This window comes from Triplophysa rosa, linkage group LG24, assembly GCF_024868665.1.
Source record: "Triplophysa rosa linkage group LG24, Trosa_1v2, whole genome shotgun sequence".
In the NCBI taxonomy this organism is placed as follows: Eukaryota; Metazoa; Chordata; class Actinopteri; order Cypriniformes; family Nemacheilidae; genus Triplophysa; species Triplophysa rosa.
Genome location: NC_079913.1, coordinates 1,017,217 through 1,034,733, shown reverse-complemented (window position 1 = coordinate 1,034,733; position 17,517 = coordinate 1,017,217). Strand labels below are relative to the sequence as shown.

The following is a 17,517-nucleotide window of genomic DNA, read 5'->3' as shown; positions in this document are numbered from 1 at the left end:
TGTAACAGTGTCACGTTTAGGAAGAAAGGCTGATGCCTTTATGCAGATTTATTGAATAAGCTCATGATTGCTTTTGCAGAAACGGTCAATTCCCCCCACCCCAGATCTCTCTTTACTTTCTCACCTTCTCTCGCTCTTTGATGAAAAGTGGGTCTAGTGTTAGCCAAGGCCTAGGCCACCCCTGGCTGCCATTTTTACATCTTTGACTGAGCAACCCTGCCACCGAGGCCAATGCAGCCTTTTGTAATACCCAAAGTCCCCAGCTCCCATAATTCAGCGCAAAAGTACGTTAAGGATTTGGATGAGGTTGGTGGGTGGGAGCCACGTCACGAAGGTGAGCGTGTGTCATCCAGGCCGATGTGGAGAGCGGATTTGCTTGAAGGGTTTGTTGGGAGGTTTGAGTCCTCCCGTTTGATCTCCAAGTGCCACTCCGGGCGCAAATGTGCAACACAGCATTTATTGATGAAACACATCCTGTCTGAGTCATCTGCTTTGAGCCCCTTCACAGCCGCCACATGGGACGGGAAGATGAGTGCAAGAGTGATTTACAGACAGAGGGGCCAAATTGCAAACACTTCCATCAAATACTTGGCGAGAAAATAGCTGTCAATGGTTTAAATATTGATTTATTATTAATATTCCGTGTGCTTATGTGTTGATATAAGATGCTTTCTACACAGTCATGTTTATTAAAGGGATAGTTTACCCAAAAATAAAACTTCTGTCATAATTTGTGTCACCCTCGTGTCATTCAAAACCTGTATATGCTTTTTCCAGTGCAGCACAAAAGAAGATATCTTGAGAAATGTCTTAGTGGTTTTGTGTTCATGCAATGGAAGTCAATGGGGTCCAGTGTTGTTCTTCAAAATAGAATAGAAGAAAATGTCATACAGGTTGTGATGACATGAGGGGGAATAAATGAAAGATTTTTCATTTTTTGATAACTATCCCTTTAATGTCTACTTTCTGTAAACAAATCAACTTAAACTTAATATAGATGAGCAAAGTTAGATAAATCCAGACACTAATAAGTATTTTTGTATTATTTTAGACCGTGCCAGAACAGTTCAGACTCCTCCAAGTTTGTGTGCTTGTGTATGTGACGGTAATGGTTGACTGCTGTTTGTTCTGTCTTCATCAGTGTAGCCGTTTGTTTAGAGAGCGACTGACCGTAAACACACAATAACAATTGATAACAATCTACAATGATAACACAGCTTAATGTACCTCTCTCCCATTTTTAAATGGCTTTAAATCTTATCTTTACAACTTGGATTTTTGCTGAACACACAGTCGTAAAAGCAGGACGTGACAGCCATGGCCTTGACAAGCATTTGTCATGTAGAGGAGTTGCATCTTTACCCTTTGTGTGTTTGTGTTTGTGTGTGTGCACTTGGTTATTTTTGCGCAGGGACAGTTTTGTAAAAATCATAAAAGCACATTTTCTTTAATGTTCATGTGGTTCACGTTCGGTTTGTTGCAGAACCTCAGCATCCCGTTCACACTGTTACAGTGCACGCGACAAGTTACCCGAATATCCCTGCTTGCTTGCATTGCAACTGACCAAACTTGCTTCACTCGCATTATAATTACAAAAGCTGTCCACACTGCAAGCGTTAACAAATAATGATTCTGATTTGTTACTTTTATTATTCATATTACTCTTGAAGTCACATATGATACTGATTCCCAGAACCCAGTGATCTGAATGTCCTCCGCATGCTCACACGCTCCTCCATTTCTCTGTTGTCTGCTTGTAATGGCATTTCCAGCAGCGGCGCATCCTCACGCAGCCTCATACATCAGCTCCCGACGAGGCTCGTTTACCCTCCTCTCATGACTCGACACACTCCTCCTCTCTCATTCTTCTCCATCATGTCTCTGCTTCTCTCCTGACTCAGGCCTCCCAGGTGTGTGGTCACAGGTGTCAACATCAGAAATGTTGTCCAAGGTGGAGAGAGGAGAGCGGAACACGGTGGTCTATCACTGCTTATTGAGAGAAATGAATCCAGGTTAAAAATGTTAGAAGTAGTGATGGATCTATTCATTTCAATTATCAATAATCAGTTATTGTAGTTTTGTTTTTAGTTTTCACTTCATTTTTAAGCAATTTTGTTATATGCTTTTCTCATTTTATTATTCATTTTTTTATGTTGCTATATAAGATTACTTTATTTTTATTCATATTTTAAATTAGTTTTTTTAGATTCTTAGTTTTTATGTTAATTTCATTACATTTTTTTGCAATTTTGTTAAATGCTTTTGTCATTTTATTATTTATTTGTTTATTTTAATTTTAGGTTTTGTATATTATTTTTGTATTTTATTGTCTTAAACTTTTACATTTTTTGTTTACTCAACTTTATTTATATAGCGCTTTTTACAATTTTCATTGTTACAAAGCAGCTGTACATGAGACATATTGACTATAAGCAAACCAATTAAAGTTGTACCTGCAAAAACAAGAAAAAGGTGAAAACACAGAAGACAGACACACATACAAAACACTCCACACACACAATATGCACACGTACTTACACACATAGACAAAGACACACACACACACACACACACACGGGCGCGCACGCACACACACACACGTACACAGACAAGTACGCACAGCACACACACACACACACACACTGTGAGAGCACACATTTAAGATAAAGGAGAGAGAAGCACAGGTCAAATATAACAGACTATAAATTCCTATATGCAATATTAATTAAGTAATACTTTAAAATTCTAAAGTTTAGTTTAAGTTCTTCCAATATCTTTTAGGCCAGTATTATATTTGTTTTTAATAAATAGAAACATTTTAGTCTTATTATTTTATTTTTAAATTGTAAACTAATAATTCACTGTTTTGTATTTTTATGTCATTACACGACTCTCTTGAATACTGGATTGTGATTGGTCAGAATCTAGGGATTCTGTGGTCATTGTATTAAGATAAATTGAACGTAATTTCCAGCAGTCGCTCTCGTACACAATAGTTTCATGCACTCTTTTTCAACTTCATTTGGAATATTTTGTTAGTTTATTTATCTCTTAAGAAGATGTTTAATACACAGAATAATGTACAGTCACTTTGTTATTATTATAAAATAAACCCTTTTGGGATGAATACAGGTCGTTGTGGCCCTTTTCACCCTGCCCGTGTTTATTTTATGATGTCTGAAAATGATCCCTTTGTCTGATTTTCTCCATTTATTCTTACATAACAGTCCATGTGTCAGGATTGTTAATGCTCTGGGGCTATTCCTCTTATGCCCGTTTAAATCCCGGCTAGGTTTTATATCCATAATTGGACCCGCCCCTTTGACTCGATCCAGGCTCGGAGGCCCGAGATGGAAAGACTTTCCTGGGCATATCCGTCACCCCTCATTTTAAACCCCCCTCAGAGCCGGTGAGAGCCCAGCGCAGCGCTAAGACAAGCTGTGTGGTTCATGAAGGGGGCGGGGCTTCTGTTCCCAGGGCCGTTCGGGTGTGTTTTCCCTACAGTTGTGCAAACACCCGCCTGACGGATCGCTCCCCCTGCCCCCGGGTGACCCAGCGCGGCATGTTTTGTTTCATTAATTATGAAATAGTTGCAGGATCCTAGCTTACACAAAAACACACATGAAAGGGAAACATATTTTATGATGTATGAATATTACTTCCAGTTATTGTTACAGATGTCTTTATCATTAACCTTGTTAAAGCTGGCGCTCGTATGCCGGGAGAGCCAAAGAAAATACTTTTGTGGGATTTTGTGAAATATTCCACTTTCTGCGGGCTTTGGATCACGGGCTCTTGTTCAAATCTGAAAAGCAATTTGAAACGGCGCTAGCGTGTGAGGGCCACACAGAGGCCAGGAGTGGGGACCCGGAGACCAAATCTTGGTGCATGTATTTTTGCAACATTTGAATCGGGTTGTATCACTAAAGCCAGTGTGCTGTTGTTTGAAATTTCGCCTGTGAATTCTGCAAACTGGATTTTGATTTTCTAATGTCTCCAGGTTGCTTTCAATTCAACTCATTTTGTTCGTTTCCTCTTATCGATCTTTTCTCTTTTCTTGACTTTCGTTCTCTTCGGGAATGTGCGAATAATTATTCCTCTTGATGAGAGTGCACTCATGGCTTTTTAAAGCACCCAAAAGAAAATAATCCAACGTCGTACTCACATCGGACATGGGTTTTTTAGTTCATTTGGACGCACCTGCTCCTGTCATGGCATATGTTCTGGTGTGCTTGGCACCGCCGGCGCCCCGGAATCCCCCTTTCATTTCTCCACATCCCGTAGCCAAACCTCGACGGAAATCGTTGGGAAAACGGATTTCGGCATTAAAGATAACCGCACCTGTGATTATCATTAGGCAGAGGTGCTGTAAAATGTTAAATCCCCTCTTTAGTTTAAGTTTCTTTTAATGAGCGGAAAATTGAACCTTTCGGGCAAATGTTGAATTTTATACAACGGTTTATAAAGAAGCGCCCGGCGGTGGAGACGTTTTGTTTCAGCGCTATTGTGAAAGCGGAGAGAGGGGTCAACGTTCTTCAAGCGGTCCTCACGTGTCCGGTGTCTGCGTCATTACACCCTTTTCTCATTGCTCATTCTTTCTTCGGCTCGCTCGTGCGTGTGCTGGGTTTGTGGTGTTTGGTAGACAGTAATTCAGATCGCGTGAGGTCATTACAATCATTTGAATGAAAACAAGGCTGTGAGGGATTGAGCTATAGTATGTTCAATGACTTGTACTGTTGTGTACCTTGGCGGCGAGCGTTCAGGCTGCGAACTTTGAGAATACAGTGTGGCTTTCCAAAAGCATAAGGCATCCATCCTGACTGAAGTCCGTTGGCTGTATGTCGAGGATGTTTATGAGTGCCAAGCAATGGAGTAGTTCGGTGATTGTTCAATTGTGGTTGTAACCTGCTTTGAATGAAAGCGTCTGTCCAATAAATGATTTTTTTTAAACCAATATATAGAGTAAATTTAATGTTAAAAGCGTGGGCATAAAATGCTCGGGGGATGTGGGGGACATGTTTTAATCCAATGTAAATGCACACTTTGTAGGGCACTTGACATTTCTGTCCTCTATTCTGAAATGAAGGCTTCGTCCCTGGTTTAAAAATGAAGTTGTAATTGTAAAAGGTAAAGTAAAATGTGATCCAAAATAACCCACTTTATCTCTCTCTCGTTCACAGTTGGAGTCTGAGCTGGAGCGGTGCGAGCGAGAGAGCGCAGAACTGCAGGAGTACGCCAACTCCGTCCTGCAGCAGATTGCCGACCACTGTCCCGACATCCTGGAACAGGTGGTGAACGCTCTGGAGGAGTCGTGCTGACCGCACCACACCGCCCGCCGCATCTTCTGACGGTTTCTCATTTCACAACCCACGGAAGCCAGCACAAAAACACAAACTTTCTCGCCCGCACCCACACGCGCAACTCAAAGATCAGAAAGACACATATACGGGGAAGACTGACGGCTCGTGGAAGTGAAGTGCACGCTCGAATTGGCCTCGGGGTGTGGGAGGGGCGGGCTTTTGTTTTGCCATCCCCTAGCGTCCCTTCCTCTCCGCACCTTCAGAATCCTGTTTACACTTCACTCCATGGCTTACATAAACACAAAGCACCCTGGGAAGAAGAAACCTGAAGACGGAGGAGATCCAAGAGACAAGCTCAGTATTATAAGCCATCTCTGTGTTTTTGCGTCGTTGTGGCCTGTTCTCCGTCCTGCAGGAGGTGGAGTTTTCTCCATGAGGGCCAGGAACCAGGACCCTTATCTTGATGTACGCTGTTGCCACAGCTTTTAAAAGCTACAGAATTTTGAAACGGTTTTGAAGCAATTTACATTTTTTCCTCTCTCTCTCTCTCACTCTCTCTCTCTCTCTCTCTTTTTTGTCTAGATGTTTTGTTACTGACGTTAAATTGTGGGTCATTCGCGCAGGGCAAATATCCCGCACTCTCCAACCATCTGGTTTCACTCAAAGTGCTTGGTTAATGCTCCGGTTGTGCCAGCAAACAGTCCTCCCGGAGTTAAACATACTTTTACTATCGTAGTCAGTAGCGGGTTTAGATTACTGCAACCCCCAACCATCTGGGATTTTACTATCCGCTTGGTTACTGCCCGATTTCCTCCCAAGTCTGCTTCATAAAAGTTATGAAACGGACAATGTGGGTAATGTTATCCCGTGTGCACCTGTCACCAGCTACAAGTATTTCGCAGAAACCACAGCCTGGTTTGTGTCTTTTAAATGTGAGAGGGAGAAAATGATTTGCCTTGGAACTTGCCGGTTTATTGCTGCTAACATTTGTCTTTGCATGTGGCAGGTTTGGTTCTGTCTTTTCTTTTTCTGAGGAGGAGAGGCTGGTTCTAAAAAGGGTGTTATTACCGACCCAGATGTTGTGCAAAAGTGCCTGATCATCAGAGCGCGGCCGCCTCGCATCAACCGGTCACGTATCGCTCGTTCTGTGCTCCAAAAACTGAGCTTTGCTTTGCGCTTTCAAAGACTTAGATATTTGATATATTGATTTAGATAGTCTCTCTCTCTCGTGTTGAGATCAGATTGAAGTTTTGTGTGGTTCTGGTCCTATCAGAGATCTCGGCAGCTTTGATCTCCTGCATCTCTAATGTACCACCATGTTCCTCTTTCATGCTGGCTTCATATCATCATCCTCAAACGTTCGCACCGTCAGGTGTATCCTCTTTCACTTTATGGTTATATGGGTCTATATCCGCAGGCCTAAGGTGTCAGTTTCTGGACGGCAGCGGGAGCGATAAGACTCAACCTCGTTCAACTGATAAACACTGTTGCTTCATTGCACACGTTGGCTATTGCTTTAAAGTCAAGAGTCGAGTTTCTCTCCCGCTGCCCCTGAGGATGACACTGGGCGTAACGTGCCCTCTGATCCACTCATCCCTCCCTTGTTCATGCTCGTGGAGTTTATGGCTCTGACCTGCTGGGCCGTGTTAGTCATACTCATCTTTACATGATAAGAGATGACAAGACAAACGGTTTTAAAATCGGTGAGAGATCAAGGCCAATGCAACCCTCTCTCTCACCACTTCCCATACCCAGACACACTAGTTACGTCCAAACGTACTAGTTTTTCCCGTTCACGCTAGTTTTGCCCCTTGACATTATTTTCATACACACTAGTGTTGTCCGTACGCACTAGCTGTGCTCATGCATGCTAATTATCTCCAAACACACTAGATTTTCAAGTTCACACTAGTTTTGCCAATTTACATACACACTATCTATACCTACCCATACACCACTAGTTTTGTCTGTGCACACTAGCTGTGCCCATGCATACTAATTATGTCCAAACAAACTAATTTTCCTGTTCACACTAGTTTTGCCCATTTACCCTTTTTTTTATACGCACTAACTATGCCCATACACACTAGATGTGCACATGCGTAAAACACTTACACTACACACTTACACCTTTTACACTAGTTTTGCCCATGTACAGTACAGTACTTACTTTTATACACACTAGCTATGCCCATGTACACTAGCTGTGCATATGCATACTAATTATTTCCAAACACTAGTTTTGCCCATTCACAATACTTAATTTCATAAACACCAGCAATGTCCATACACTCTAGTTTTGTCTATGTCCATTCATACTTATTTTGTCCAAACACACTAGTTTTCCCCATTCACGCAAGTTTTGCCCATGTACACTACTTTCATACACACTAGCTATGCACATACACACTAGCTGTTCTCATGCATACGAATTATGTCCAAACACACTAGTTTTTCCCATTTACACTACTTTCATACACACTAGCTATGCCCATGCATACTAGTTTTGTCTACACGCACTAGCTGTGCACAAGCATACTAATTATGTCCAACACACTAGTTTTGCCTGTTCACAGTAGTTAGCGAATAGACAGAGTTGTGTCTGTGCACACTAGATATGAGGGTGAAGCTGCCTGGTGATGTTTGGCTAGACATTTCCTTTACTCAGATTTTACTGTCCAAATGGACCGTGAGTCATTCTCTTAGTCACAGTGTGCGTCTTAGAAGAGTTCCTAAGAATGGGAGTGTGCCCTACACTTAGTACACATCTTGACCTTGAAGGTTTACTTTTACCATCTCTGAATGTGAATGATGCTGTTGGGTGAATCACGTTGAGGTTGACATTTTATTCCAAACTCGGAGAGAAAATTGACCAGGCAAACAAAGATATTCACCCAGATGTAGATTTCTGTATACCGCGCAGTGTGTGGCCACCGCGTTCCCATGCTTACATCGCCAATGCCAGGAAAACGCCCGCTCGCGTGCCATCATCACCCTTGGCACTGTAAATCTTATCACAGTTATATTCACTGCATCTCCATAAAGGTTTTATGGCTTTTTGCTCCTGATTGCTGCCGATGGACTTCCTTATGAGGACATAAACATGACGTGCAGCTCTGTTTGCCTCTGGAAACCAAACAGCTGATTGATGATACCCATCCTGCTTTTCATCTCTCGCGCCCTCCGTCCGTCCACTATCTCCTTCACACACAAACACAGTTTTGGCCGTCACCCGTGGGTCTGTGAAATATGGGTCTCAGTTATCTAGGCCGCGGCCGAATCTCTCAGCTTAGACTAAACACACAGCCATTGAGCTCGCACACGCGCTCGCTCGCCATCGCTGACCCTCTCGCGATTTATGTTATTCAGTACGGGAGCCGGGCTTTTAAAGCCCCTCTCCGTGCCTCCGCTCGGCTTAGAGCACTCCAGGGAATTCGCAAAGAAAACAAAAAGCAGGAACGCTGTGATAACCAGGAGCAGATCAGAGAGAGAGAGGCGTTTATTGTGTGTTATTGAGCCTCTCTCCGGAGCTCTGGTATTTCTGTGATTGCTGGTTATAGGTTGACTAAATCACACACGAGTACGGAAATTCCCTGCAGGCTTCGGATCGCTGTGGATGTTTGTAGGGACCCCTGGCGCGATTCTTCCTCCTGTTTTTGGAGGAATTTGCTCGAAAGCCAAATGAGTGTTCACTTTGTGTGAAGCTTGTGTATATGATACATTGCAATGGTTTTGTAAATGATTCGAATTATACGTATGAGATAGTCACCCTATATAATCTTATACAGGCTTCATAAAAAGTCTTACAAAGAGTGTTGTTTATATTTCATCATGTGATATTTCGTTGCGTACGTTTCACACGATTCTTTTCCTTATTTTCCGCAAAGCAGCTCATGGGATGTGGTCAAGTGTGAATGAGACTGAGATGTTGCCTCACGTACTAGTATGAACATTTATCATCCTCATAAAATTCACCGACGCATGTCTGCGGAGAGAGAGAGAGAGAGCAGGAGCGGGGCGACCAGGCTGTGCGTTTATTTTCGCGTTCCTCTGATGGATTCGTCGTTCTCGGTCTTGCGTTTTGTTGTCTAGATTTGAAATTCATACTTGTTTCTTTAACCGCAGACATTTATCACAGCGTCCACCTAAACACTTCAAGGAAGACAAAAACCAATTACGTCATGTTGTCTGTCCCATAATTCTTAGCGTTAATCAGCGGTGCCGCCATCCCAGTCTCTTGAGTTTTGTCGTAGGATCGCGCACACGCTCGAGTGTGTATATAAGAGACCACAAGTTTTAAAGGGCAACGATCTTTTTTTACTTGTTACTAAAGACAAAGGTCTTTACACACACGTGTCAGCACTGCAGGACACATCTACACACAGAAATCTAGATGTATATAAGTCCATGGTTGGACCTGAACGTTTTGCACAAGTGTCCGGGAGGGAAACATCCGTCTGAATAAAATGGCCATCGGAACTAGTTAAGCATTTGTCTTGAAACTGAAGACAGACAAGACAAAATAAATCGCTCTAAGTGTCAAATCAAAGAATTGTTATCATGTTGTTGATGTACTGTTGCTATGTTCTCTGCATCTTTTTTATTTTGATTCCAACTCCTTACATTTGTTATTATCAATTTCTTTTTTTTATGGATTGTTTTTGTTTTGCAGCCTTTGTCTGTGTAGATGCAGTGTTAAAAGAGTGTTGATCTGGAGAAACTTCTGTGACTGTGCTTTGGGTCGCCAAGACCTCTATCTAAGGACTGTGACCCCAACAGCACCCTCTGTGTTATTTGAGGTTCGAATCATCCGCACATTTTCAGGAGATAACATTGGCGTTGCGTCGACCGGATCGGTCAGATGAACAGTATCACTCAACACGAGCCCTCGTTCGTTTTCCTTGGTAATTTATCACGCGTTTAAACACACTCACATTTTTTATGGCCTCTTAAGTAGATCCTCTATTAAAGTGTTTACTTATTAACTCATCTCGATTGTCATTATTTACCCAAACAGTCCGTCAACACGTTTGCATTTTTCATGCGTTACTTCCCCTCACTTAGTTTGATGGACTCAGACTGTTTAAAGCATGAAACCACATAAAACATCCGCTGAAGGATTTGGCAAGTTTATGTCTGACTTTCCGTTCTCCATCTGAGAGAATTCGGTGCCAAACGAAGCTAGTCTGCGCTAGAAAGTGCCACTAATAATAACCTGCCTGTCGTTCATCAGCAACCAAAGCCAGGTCACGAGACCTCATACTGTTTATATCATGTTTGCTTTATATTTAAACCTTTAAACCTTAATTGACACAATAAGAGGTCAAACCGAAACCAGGCCTACCATGCTAGTCTGAAGCCAGATGGAAGATCTTGATCAGGCACCAGAAACGGACGCCTCCGTGAAGTCCATAACACACTTTAAGTGTCCGAGTTAAATGGAGCAGCATTTTTCACATGGACCTAATCTTCGTTTGAACTCGGATGTGTGTGTATGTTGTAATGTAGTCAATTTCCAGACTCTTCCAGTCCAGTTCTGTGTGCCTGTAGTGTATATCTGGGTCAGCCTTGACATGACGATAAAACGTCTGGCTTGAGTCGCTGTTCAGCATGGTATCTTTTTTCTTCTGGATTTGTTCCTAAGAGAGTGTCAGACCTCAGTATCACCCCATCCACATCTTCGTCTTTTGGCTCCTGCAGCTATGCCTTCTGTCACAGTCTTTTCTAAAGATGCTTTTTCTATACAGTACACAGAAACACTGTCAAGGAGGATTCTCGCCCTTTCCCCTTTAATTTAACGATGAGAAATAAACGGAAAAATGTCCGATTTAACCCAAAGCTGGTCAGTGTTCGTTTCTTATTTGTATTTTCACATTCACAAAAATAATGCCTTATGTTCGTCTGTGTGGAAATGATTCAAAGATTTCTGTAAAAAGAAGGAAAAGAATGATTGTATTCGGCTTTTGACTTTGTATGTATATAAACTTTACGTTATCAGGCTTGTTATTCTGTGTGTCGTTTATTGTCATTTCTTACTGATGTCTTATTATTTATGTAAGGGATAACCCACGGCTAGCCGTGCATTAAAAAGCCAAGCGTCGAGTGGTTGCCTCCACAAAGTGCTTTAAATTTGTTTAATGCACGGCTAGACGTGGATTATCCTGGTTGTAATGTTCATTTGCCGAGTTAAATCTGTTATTGATGTTTTTTATCAGACATTGATCAAACTGACTGGAACTACCTGTGCACTAAACGGTTTTAATGCACACCTTCCAGCCAATCAGAATGGAGTATTTAAACAGACCATGGTATAATTAAATACAATGTTTAATTCCACAAATACAGATGGTTTCATTGAAACTTCTGGTCTGTGTTTGGTTATAATATTTTATAGTTCATTTATATTATTATTAATTCAGATTTTATTCTTTATTAATTACTCAACAGTTATTGATTCTTTGCGAAGGTCTACCGGAAGTTAACTTTGGGCCACATAACGTTTCTTGCAAAACCTAGTGAGCCGCCCACCTAGAAAGTATTTTAAGGCCGTTTATGCACACTTAGAATGTGCCGGGGTCAAAAGGTAAATAACAAAATATGCTACTAGAAGAAGATTTATTTATATAGCGCCTTTCCATAGCTCAAGGTCGCTTAAAGGCAGCATTATAGTATTTTTTGTGTAGAAGACAGCAAAATGCATTGCGATTATATTTGCGGAAAACGTTTTTAAAAAGTTGATTCTAAATGAAGCGCACTTCATTTCGATTGGGATGCTGCCATAGAAGGCTGATGACTAGTTGTTTGTCAGTTGTGTCGCTAGGTTTTGGAACAGCCTCTACCATTCATAACGCTCGCTAACATCCGTGTCATTGTTGCAGTGGCATCCCATTGTTCATCACTGCCTCCTGTGCTCTTCTGCGTGTCTCTCCTCACCTCTTTCAGCAGTCCTGTAAAGACAGAAGAAAACCTGTCTGATATCGATCAGACCCACAAGAAAAGGACTGCAGATGGCCTGCTGAGATGTTTTCCTCCTCTGGCTTTTATGTCCTTACCCCCCAGGACCAGATTTATTGCAAATTACGCTTCACCGCTTAGGCCACCCAGCAGAGTTCCTGTTGGAGTTTATACTCCTCACTTTACGATATACAACTTGCTTGCAGTATACAGTATTTCATGTGGCGACTTGGTTGGGAACTAGGACAATGATCCCGTTTTGGGGGAAAATCACTGGTGATGTGTTCCACGGCAAGCCTGTGTTTGCTAAACACAGGCAAAGAGAAGAATATGACCACTATTTAAGCCACCAGTTAAATGTGCAAATTTCCAGGGAATTTCCCCCAGGGAAGGTCTTATACCTTATGTGAGCTGAGACTCGTCCAGAAATCACAAAATTTGTGCACCCTGAATTGAAAGATATACAGCTAGTTAGAGTGACAAATCCGTTTCGGAAGCGTCACGCCGTTTCTGGACAGCGATGATTGGCAACCACCTCTATCCCATAATGCTCTATATCCAAGCAGGAGTGGCCTGCAGAGGTCTCTCTCTGTTTAAAGTGCATGTATATATAGAAATACTTCTGCATGCGTGTTTTTCAGAGAGGCACCAAGGATAAGAGGTCCGTGTGTGGGTGTGGAAACGATGTGGTTTCAGCCGTAGTGGCCAAAAAGCACACTGATTGCAAAAAGCAAGAAGAGAGATCGAAATACAGAACAGCAAGCGCTTAAAATAAACGCCGTGTCCATAGGATGGAGAGGCACGGAAAAACGCCTTTTTCACATCGCTGACTACATGAAGGTCATAAAGAAAACACGTCTCCGTCACTTACGTGAATGCTCCACATTGTCCACGTTCTGCGGCCGGACGCGCTGAACGGTTTGTTCGTATTTCTTAGAAATGGCATTATCATAAGCAAAGTTTGCTTTGACAAACACAGAGCTTACTTCGTGACCGTGCATAGAGAAACGTTTGTGAGTGAGCTAGACTTTTAGGCCGCTAAGTGGTTGCGTATACAGGAGTAGTTCACCTTCGAAACGAAAATTCTGTCATCATCCACGGTGCCCTCTCGTCATTTCAAACCTGAATGACTTTCTTTCTTCCGCAGAACACAAAAGAAAATATTTGGAAGAATGTTCTTAACAGGCCCCTATTCGCTTGCATTGGTTACTATGACAATGTGCTGTTCTGTTAACATTTTTCAAAATATCTTCTTTCGTGTTCTGCAGAAGAAAAAAAGTCATACAGGTTTATAATGTGAATGATGACAGAATTTTCATTTTGAAGGTGAACTACTCCTTTAATAATATGCAGGATATATATATTACAATTTCCCTGCCTGCTTATAACATTCCTCTGTTGTCTGATATCGATCACAGAGTAAGACCAAATTAGACCTAAACAGTTTCAACAAATGAAACTTCCTAAAACTTCCACAACTAATAAGCCCTCCCTATACTTCATAAACATTTACTCAGTAACTTTTCATCAAAGTCACCGAGTGCAGCTGTGACACGTCAGAGGAGATCTGGCCCTCCCGGGGGGTTTTCTCCATTTATTTCTCATTGGAGTTTGGGTTCCTCGCCACAGGGCAGTGTTAGCTTGTTCACCGGGAGACTGCTTTTATTAGATATGATTTACTAGAACGATCTTGCTTGTTCTATAAACACCATGCACTGTGCTGTGTTTGACCTTTTCGGTGTTTTGTTTTCTCCTGTAAAGCTGCTTTGGAACAATCCACATTGTGAAAAGCGCTATATAAATAAAATTGAATTGAATGTGTAACCTGTAGTATAAGGGTACGATCACACAGAACGCGCTTTTCATGTTCGAAAACGCGAGGCGCGCCGCGCTGATCTTTTGGTGACTCTTTGAAAAGAGCAGGGCGCAGCGTTTTTTTTTTTTGTATGTTGCTAGGTAACCCGAAACAGCCGCAACAAGTTTCTCCTCCATGTCTCCAGGCGTTCCGAGCATTGCGACAAGGGAAGCCCCGCCTCTCCACTCATCCGATTGGACAATGGAAAAAAGCGCACATGACGTCAAGCGCTTTTCTGCTCAGAGTTGAGTTTTTTTCAACTTCTGGCGCTCAGAGCGCTCCGCCTAAAACGCGAGGCGCGGCAGAAACGCGAGGCGCCCGGCGCGCATAAGCAGCGCGCAAAACGCTCCCTGCCAACTGAAAACAATTCAAAAGAGGCGCGTCTCACAGCAAAAGACGCGTTGTGTCTGATCAGACCCTAATGCAAGTTCTTAAACAAAAGCACAGTTCTCCTCAACTGCACAATTTGAGGTACCGTTCACATCCTTTGAACGCCAAATGTGTATGCTCCGAGTTAGGTGTTTGTTGAAATCCCATACCTTTAGTTTGAGCAACACTAATAGTGATTCTTGCCCTGGCAAACACCACTAATGATAGCTTGAACGAAACAGCCGAGAGTCAGAAAGTTCTTTTCTGCTGACGCTGATTTGTCTTGGAGAGCATATCGACAAATTACAGGCAGACCCACGCTGGGATTCACCTGTACTGTAAATCACTGGGTCTAGAAGCGATCTCACTGAAATTAACAGGCTTGCGGAGCGTTAAACAACTGATTACAAGGCCATTATTAAGCGCGCGCAGGCTCATCCAACGCGGAAGCGAGAAACAGACATGCAAGGGCCTTTACAAGCTCTGACAGGTTCCTGGAGGACGACGTTACCTGGAGCTTCAAACAGCAGTTGATGAAACGGCAGGAGAATATCATTCAAAAGAATGTCTGTCAGACCCAATCAAACGCGAAGAGCAGCGGACGCCGCTCCTGCGAAACCGTATCGATGCAGATTCTGGAAAAGCACTAAAATGGCTGAGTAAGAAAGACAAGCTCGCGCTCATTTCACAAACAGGTAATGAATGGAGCAGTTCTGAGGAGAGTTTTGGACGCGAGTCAGAGCCCGAGGACTGGAGCTGGGTTTGATTATGGGATGTTCGTCAGAAAAAAATGACGTCGCGTTTCTAGCTCGTCTCTATCGTGGCCGTTTTGACGTGCTTACGTTACGCTTGGATTTGATCCGCCGTGGCAGACGTGAGGGAGGCAAGGCCTCGCATTCCCGTAGTGTCAGTCCACACGTAATGGCACGTTAGTAGGTCTCTCATAATGCCTTCATCTCCCAGTGTTGTTACATCATCACAGACGTTTAGAAACTATACATTCTTCAATCAAATTGGGGTGGGAAAAAGCTCGGCTAATTGAGATGATATCGATACTTTTGTCAGAATCTTTCACACTGTGTGCCAGCAGAAAGCTCCAGATGTCAGAGGTGGGCGCGCAGCGGTAGATCAGGCCCATGTGTGAGTCGAGCCCTTCAGAATGTGTGTTGTGGAGAAATGGAGTCGGGTCTGACCCGCTGACCTCTACGCTCGTTAAAGCAATATCTTCACATGCGGAAACCCGATATCGCTCTGCTGTGTGTTTGTCTTCCATTGTCATCTACCGTTCGGTCAGACGCTCCATATGTGAACGTGGCTGCGTCCCACCAAAAGAATCGTTCGGCGTTCGCTGAACTGTTGCAATCTGTGTGCAGTTACAAACTGCGGCATCAAAGAGATCTGATGCAAATTACAGCAGCTGCTCACGAGTTGTGTCATTCAAAACCATGTTGTTAAACAATGCTTGTGTTTATTGCTATAAAAGTATCATTTTGTCGTTTAAAACCAAACGACATTCTTAGTTTTTAATTTAAGAATGAAAGTGTATAAGTATTGAGATCTTAGTTGCTATCTATCTACTCTGTCTGTCATTCTTTTCCATGTTGTTAAACTACACTATACTTTTATATAAAAGTGGGAATGACTAAAAAGTATAGCACAAGTATATTGACAGCTTCATTTCCATGTATTTATAACATTTTAAATCTATTTATAATTATCTCCCTATGGTGTTTTCTTTGAAAAAGTATTGTATTGTTTTGACTCGCTTTTCAAAGCATGACCAGGCCTGTCACATAAAATAAATCAATCTTATAATGGCTAATTACTACAAGTTTATTGGCTGACTAATGGGAGCAGTGGTTTTGCTCTTGCGACGGGACACTAGTCCAAGTGTTCGTCAAATGGGAATGCGCGTGCCCGTCGGGCTCGTGGAGCACTCTGCTTTCTTTCCCTCCCCTGTTTCGGGTCTGGAGAGATGGGCAGGCCCGTGAGTAGGCAATGCACAAACTAGTCAAAACTCATTCAGTCTCTCACCCCCCTGCCTGCGGACTGAAACAGAGTTTCATCGTCGTCTGCTTTTATAGTTCTTTCTTTAAGCGCCGGGGCTTTAGTTTAAAAACAGTGCAGTGACACCTTTTGCCTCTGGGAAGAAAAGAGGGGGGAGAGTTTGGGTTTGAAAAGGTTTCCAAATTTCCTCCGCAAACGGCAGGAGAGGATTAAACGCTGGAGGAAGGAAAGAAAGAAAAGTTTGTGTTGTGTTCTGTTGTGTTGCAGGACAGGGCTGAGTGCATCAGATGCATTAGATGAACTGACTGATTCCAGGCTCCTTTGTCTACTACTAATTTCTCTAATAAGGAGGAAAAGCCTTTGGTCACTCCAGTCGCCTGTTGCGCACTGCGAGCGGGACGCGTGCCTTGAGTTTGCGCCCTTGTCAAACGATCAAACGTCCAATTGACACCTGTTGCATCGAGACGCATCTCGGTAAGCGCTTCGAACATTTTAAAGTTTAAATCGAGTGATTTTCGCCGAACCTTTTCGGAATGGGCAGCGCCGGACTGTTTGTGGAGTACGTTCTTTAGTTCTTAAGCGCACGAAAGAGAAAAACACGGAAAACTCAGGTGGCGAGTTAAGTTTATCGGAGGTGGAATTGTTGCATATCTTCTGAAGTAACTCCTACTCTGTGTGAGGTTCAAAAGAGTCTAAGAACATCCCGTAGAGCAGAACACCAGGTTCAAGTCTCAGGACTCCAGTTGTGGGACTTTAGAGGAACTTTGGAGACGTGCGCTGAACGGATAGATCGTGTGAGATCGGCAAACAAGTAAGAAGTGCAGTTATTCTATCATATCTAAACGTTTGGAAAGCACGTTTGTTGATGAAGCCTTGCGCTTTTGCGCTCTGGTCAATGTCGGCACACACCTTCACAACGCGGAGGAAAACTTTGTTCTTCACCGAGAAACGTGCAGACTTCCAAGAGAGGAAAACTTTTTTCCAAATTATACTTTTGAATGCGTAACATTCATACTTTCATATGTAGAACAT

At 42.7% G+C, this 17,517-nt stretch overlaps 2 protein-coding genes across 11 annotated transcripts in view; both read left to right on the top strand.

Moving 5' to 3' along the window:
• The window catches only part of erc1b (ELKS/RAB6-interacting/CAST family member 1b), a 158,860-nt gene extending 147,554 nt beyond the window's left edge, over window positions 1-11,306 (top strand). For all 9 annotated transcript variants that reach the window (XM_057323925.1, XM_057323924.1, XM_057323923.1 and 6 more), the window contains one exon: window positions 5,181-11,306. In XM_057323925.1, the coding sequence (XP_057179908.1) occupies window positions 5,181-5,318 (138 nt within the window). In that variant the 3' untranslated portion in view covers window positions 5,319-11,306. The remainder of the gene's footprint in view (window positions 1-5,180) is intronic.
• A 5,043-nt stretch (window positions 11,307-16,349) lies between these two features.
• Window positions 16,350-17,517, top strand: part of wnt5b (wingless-type MMTV integration site family, member 5b) — a 70,739-nt gene continuing 69,571 nt past the window's right edge. Inside the window, exon 1 of one of the 2 annotated variants that reach the window (XM_057323939.1) lies at window positions 16,350-16,959. The gene's annotated coding sequence lies outside the window, so the exon portion shown is untranslated. Of the gene's footprint in view, window positions 17,297-17,517 lie in introns of both variants that reach the window. The other variant, XM_057323935.1, reaches the window with a different exon arrangement.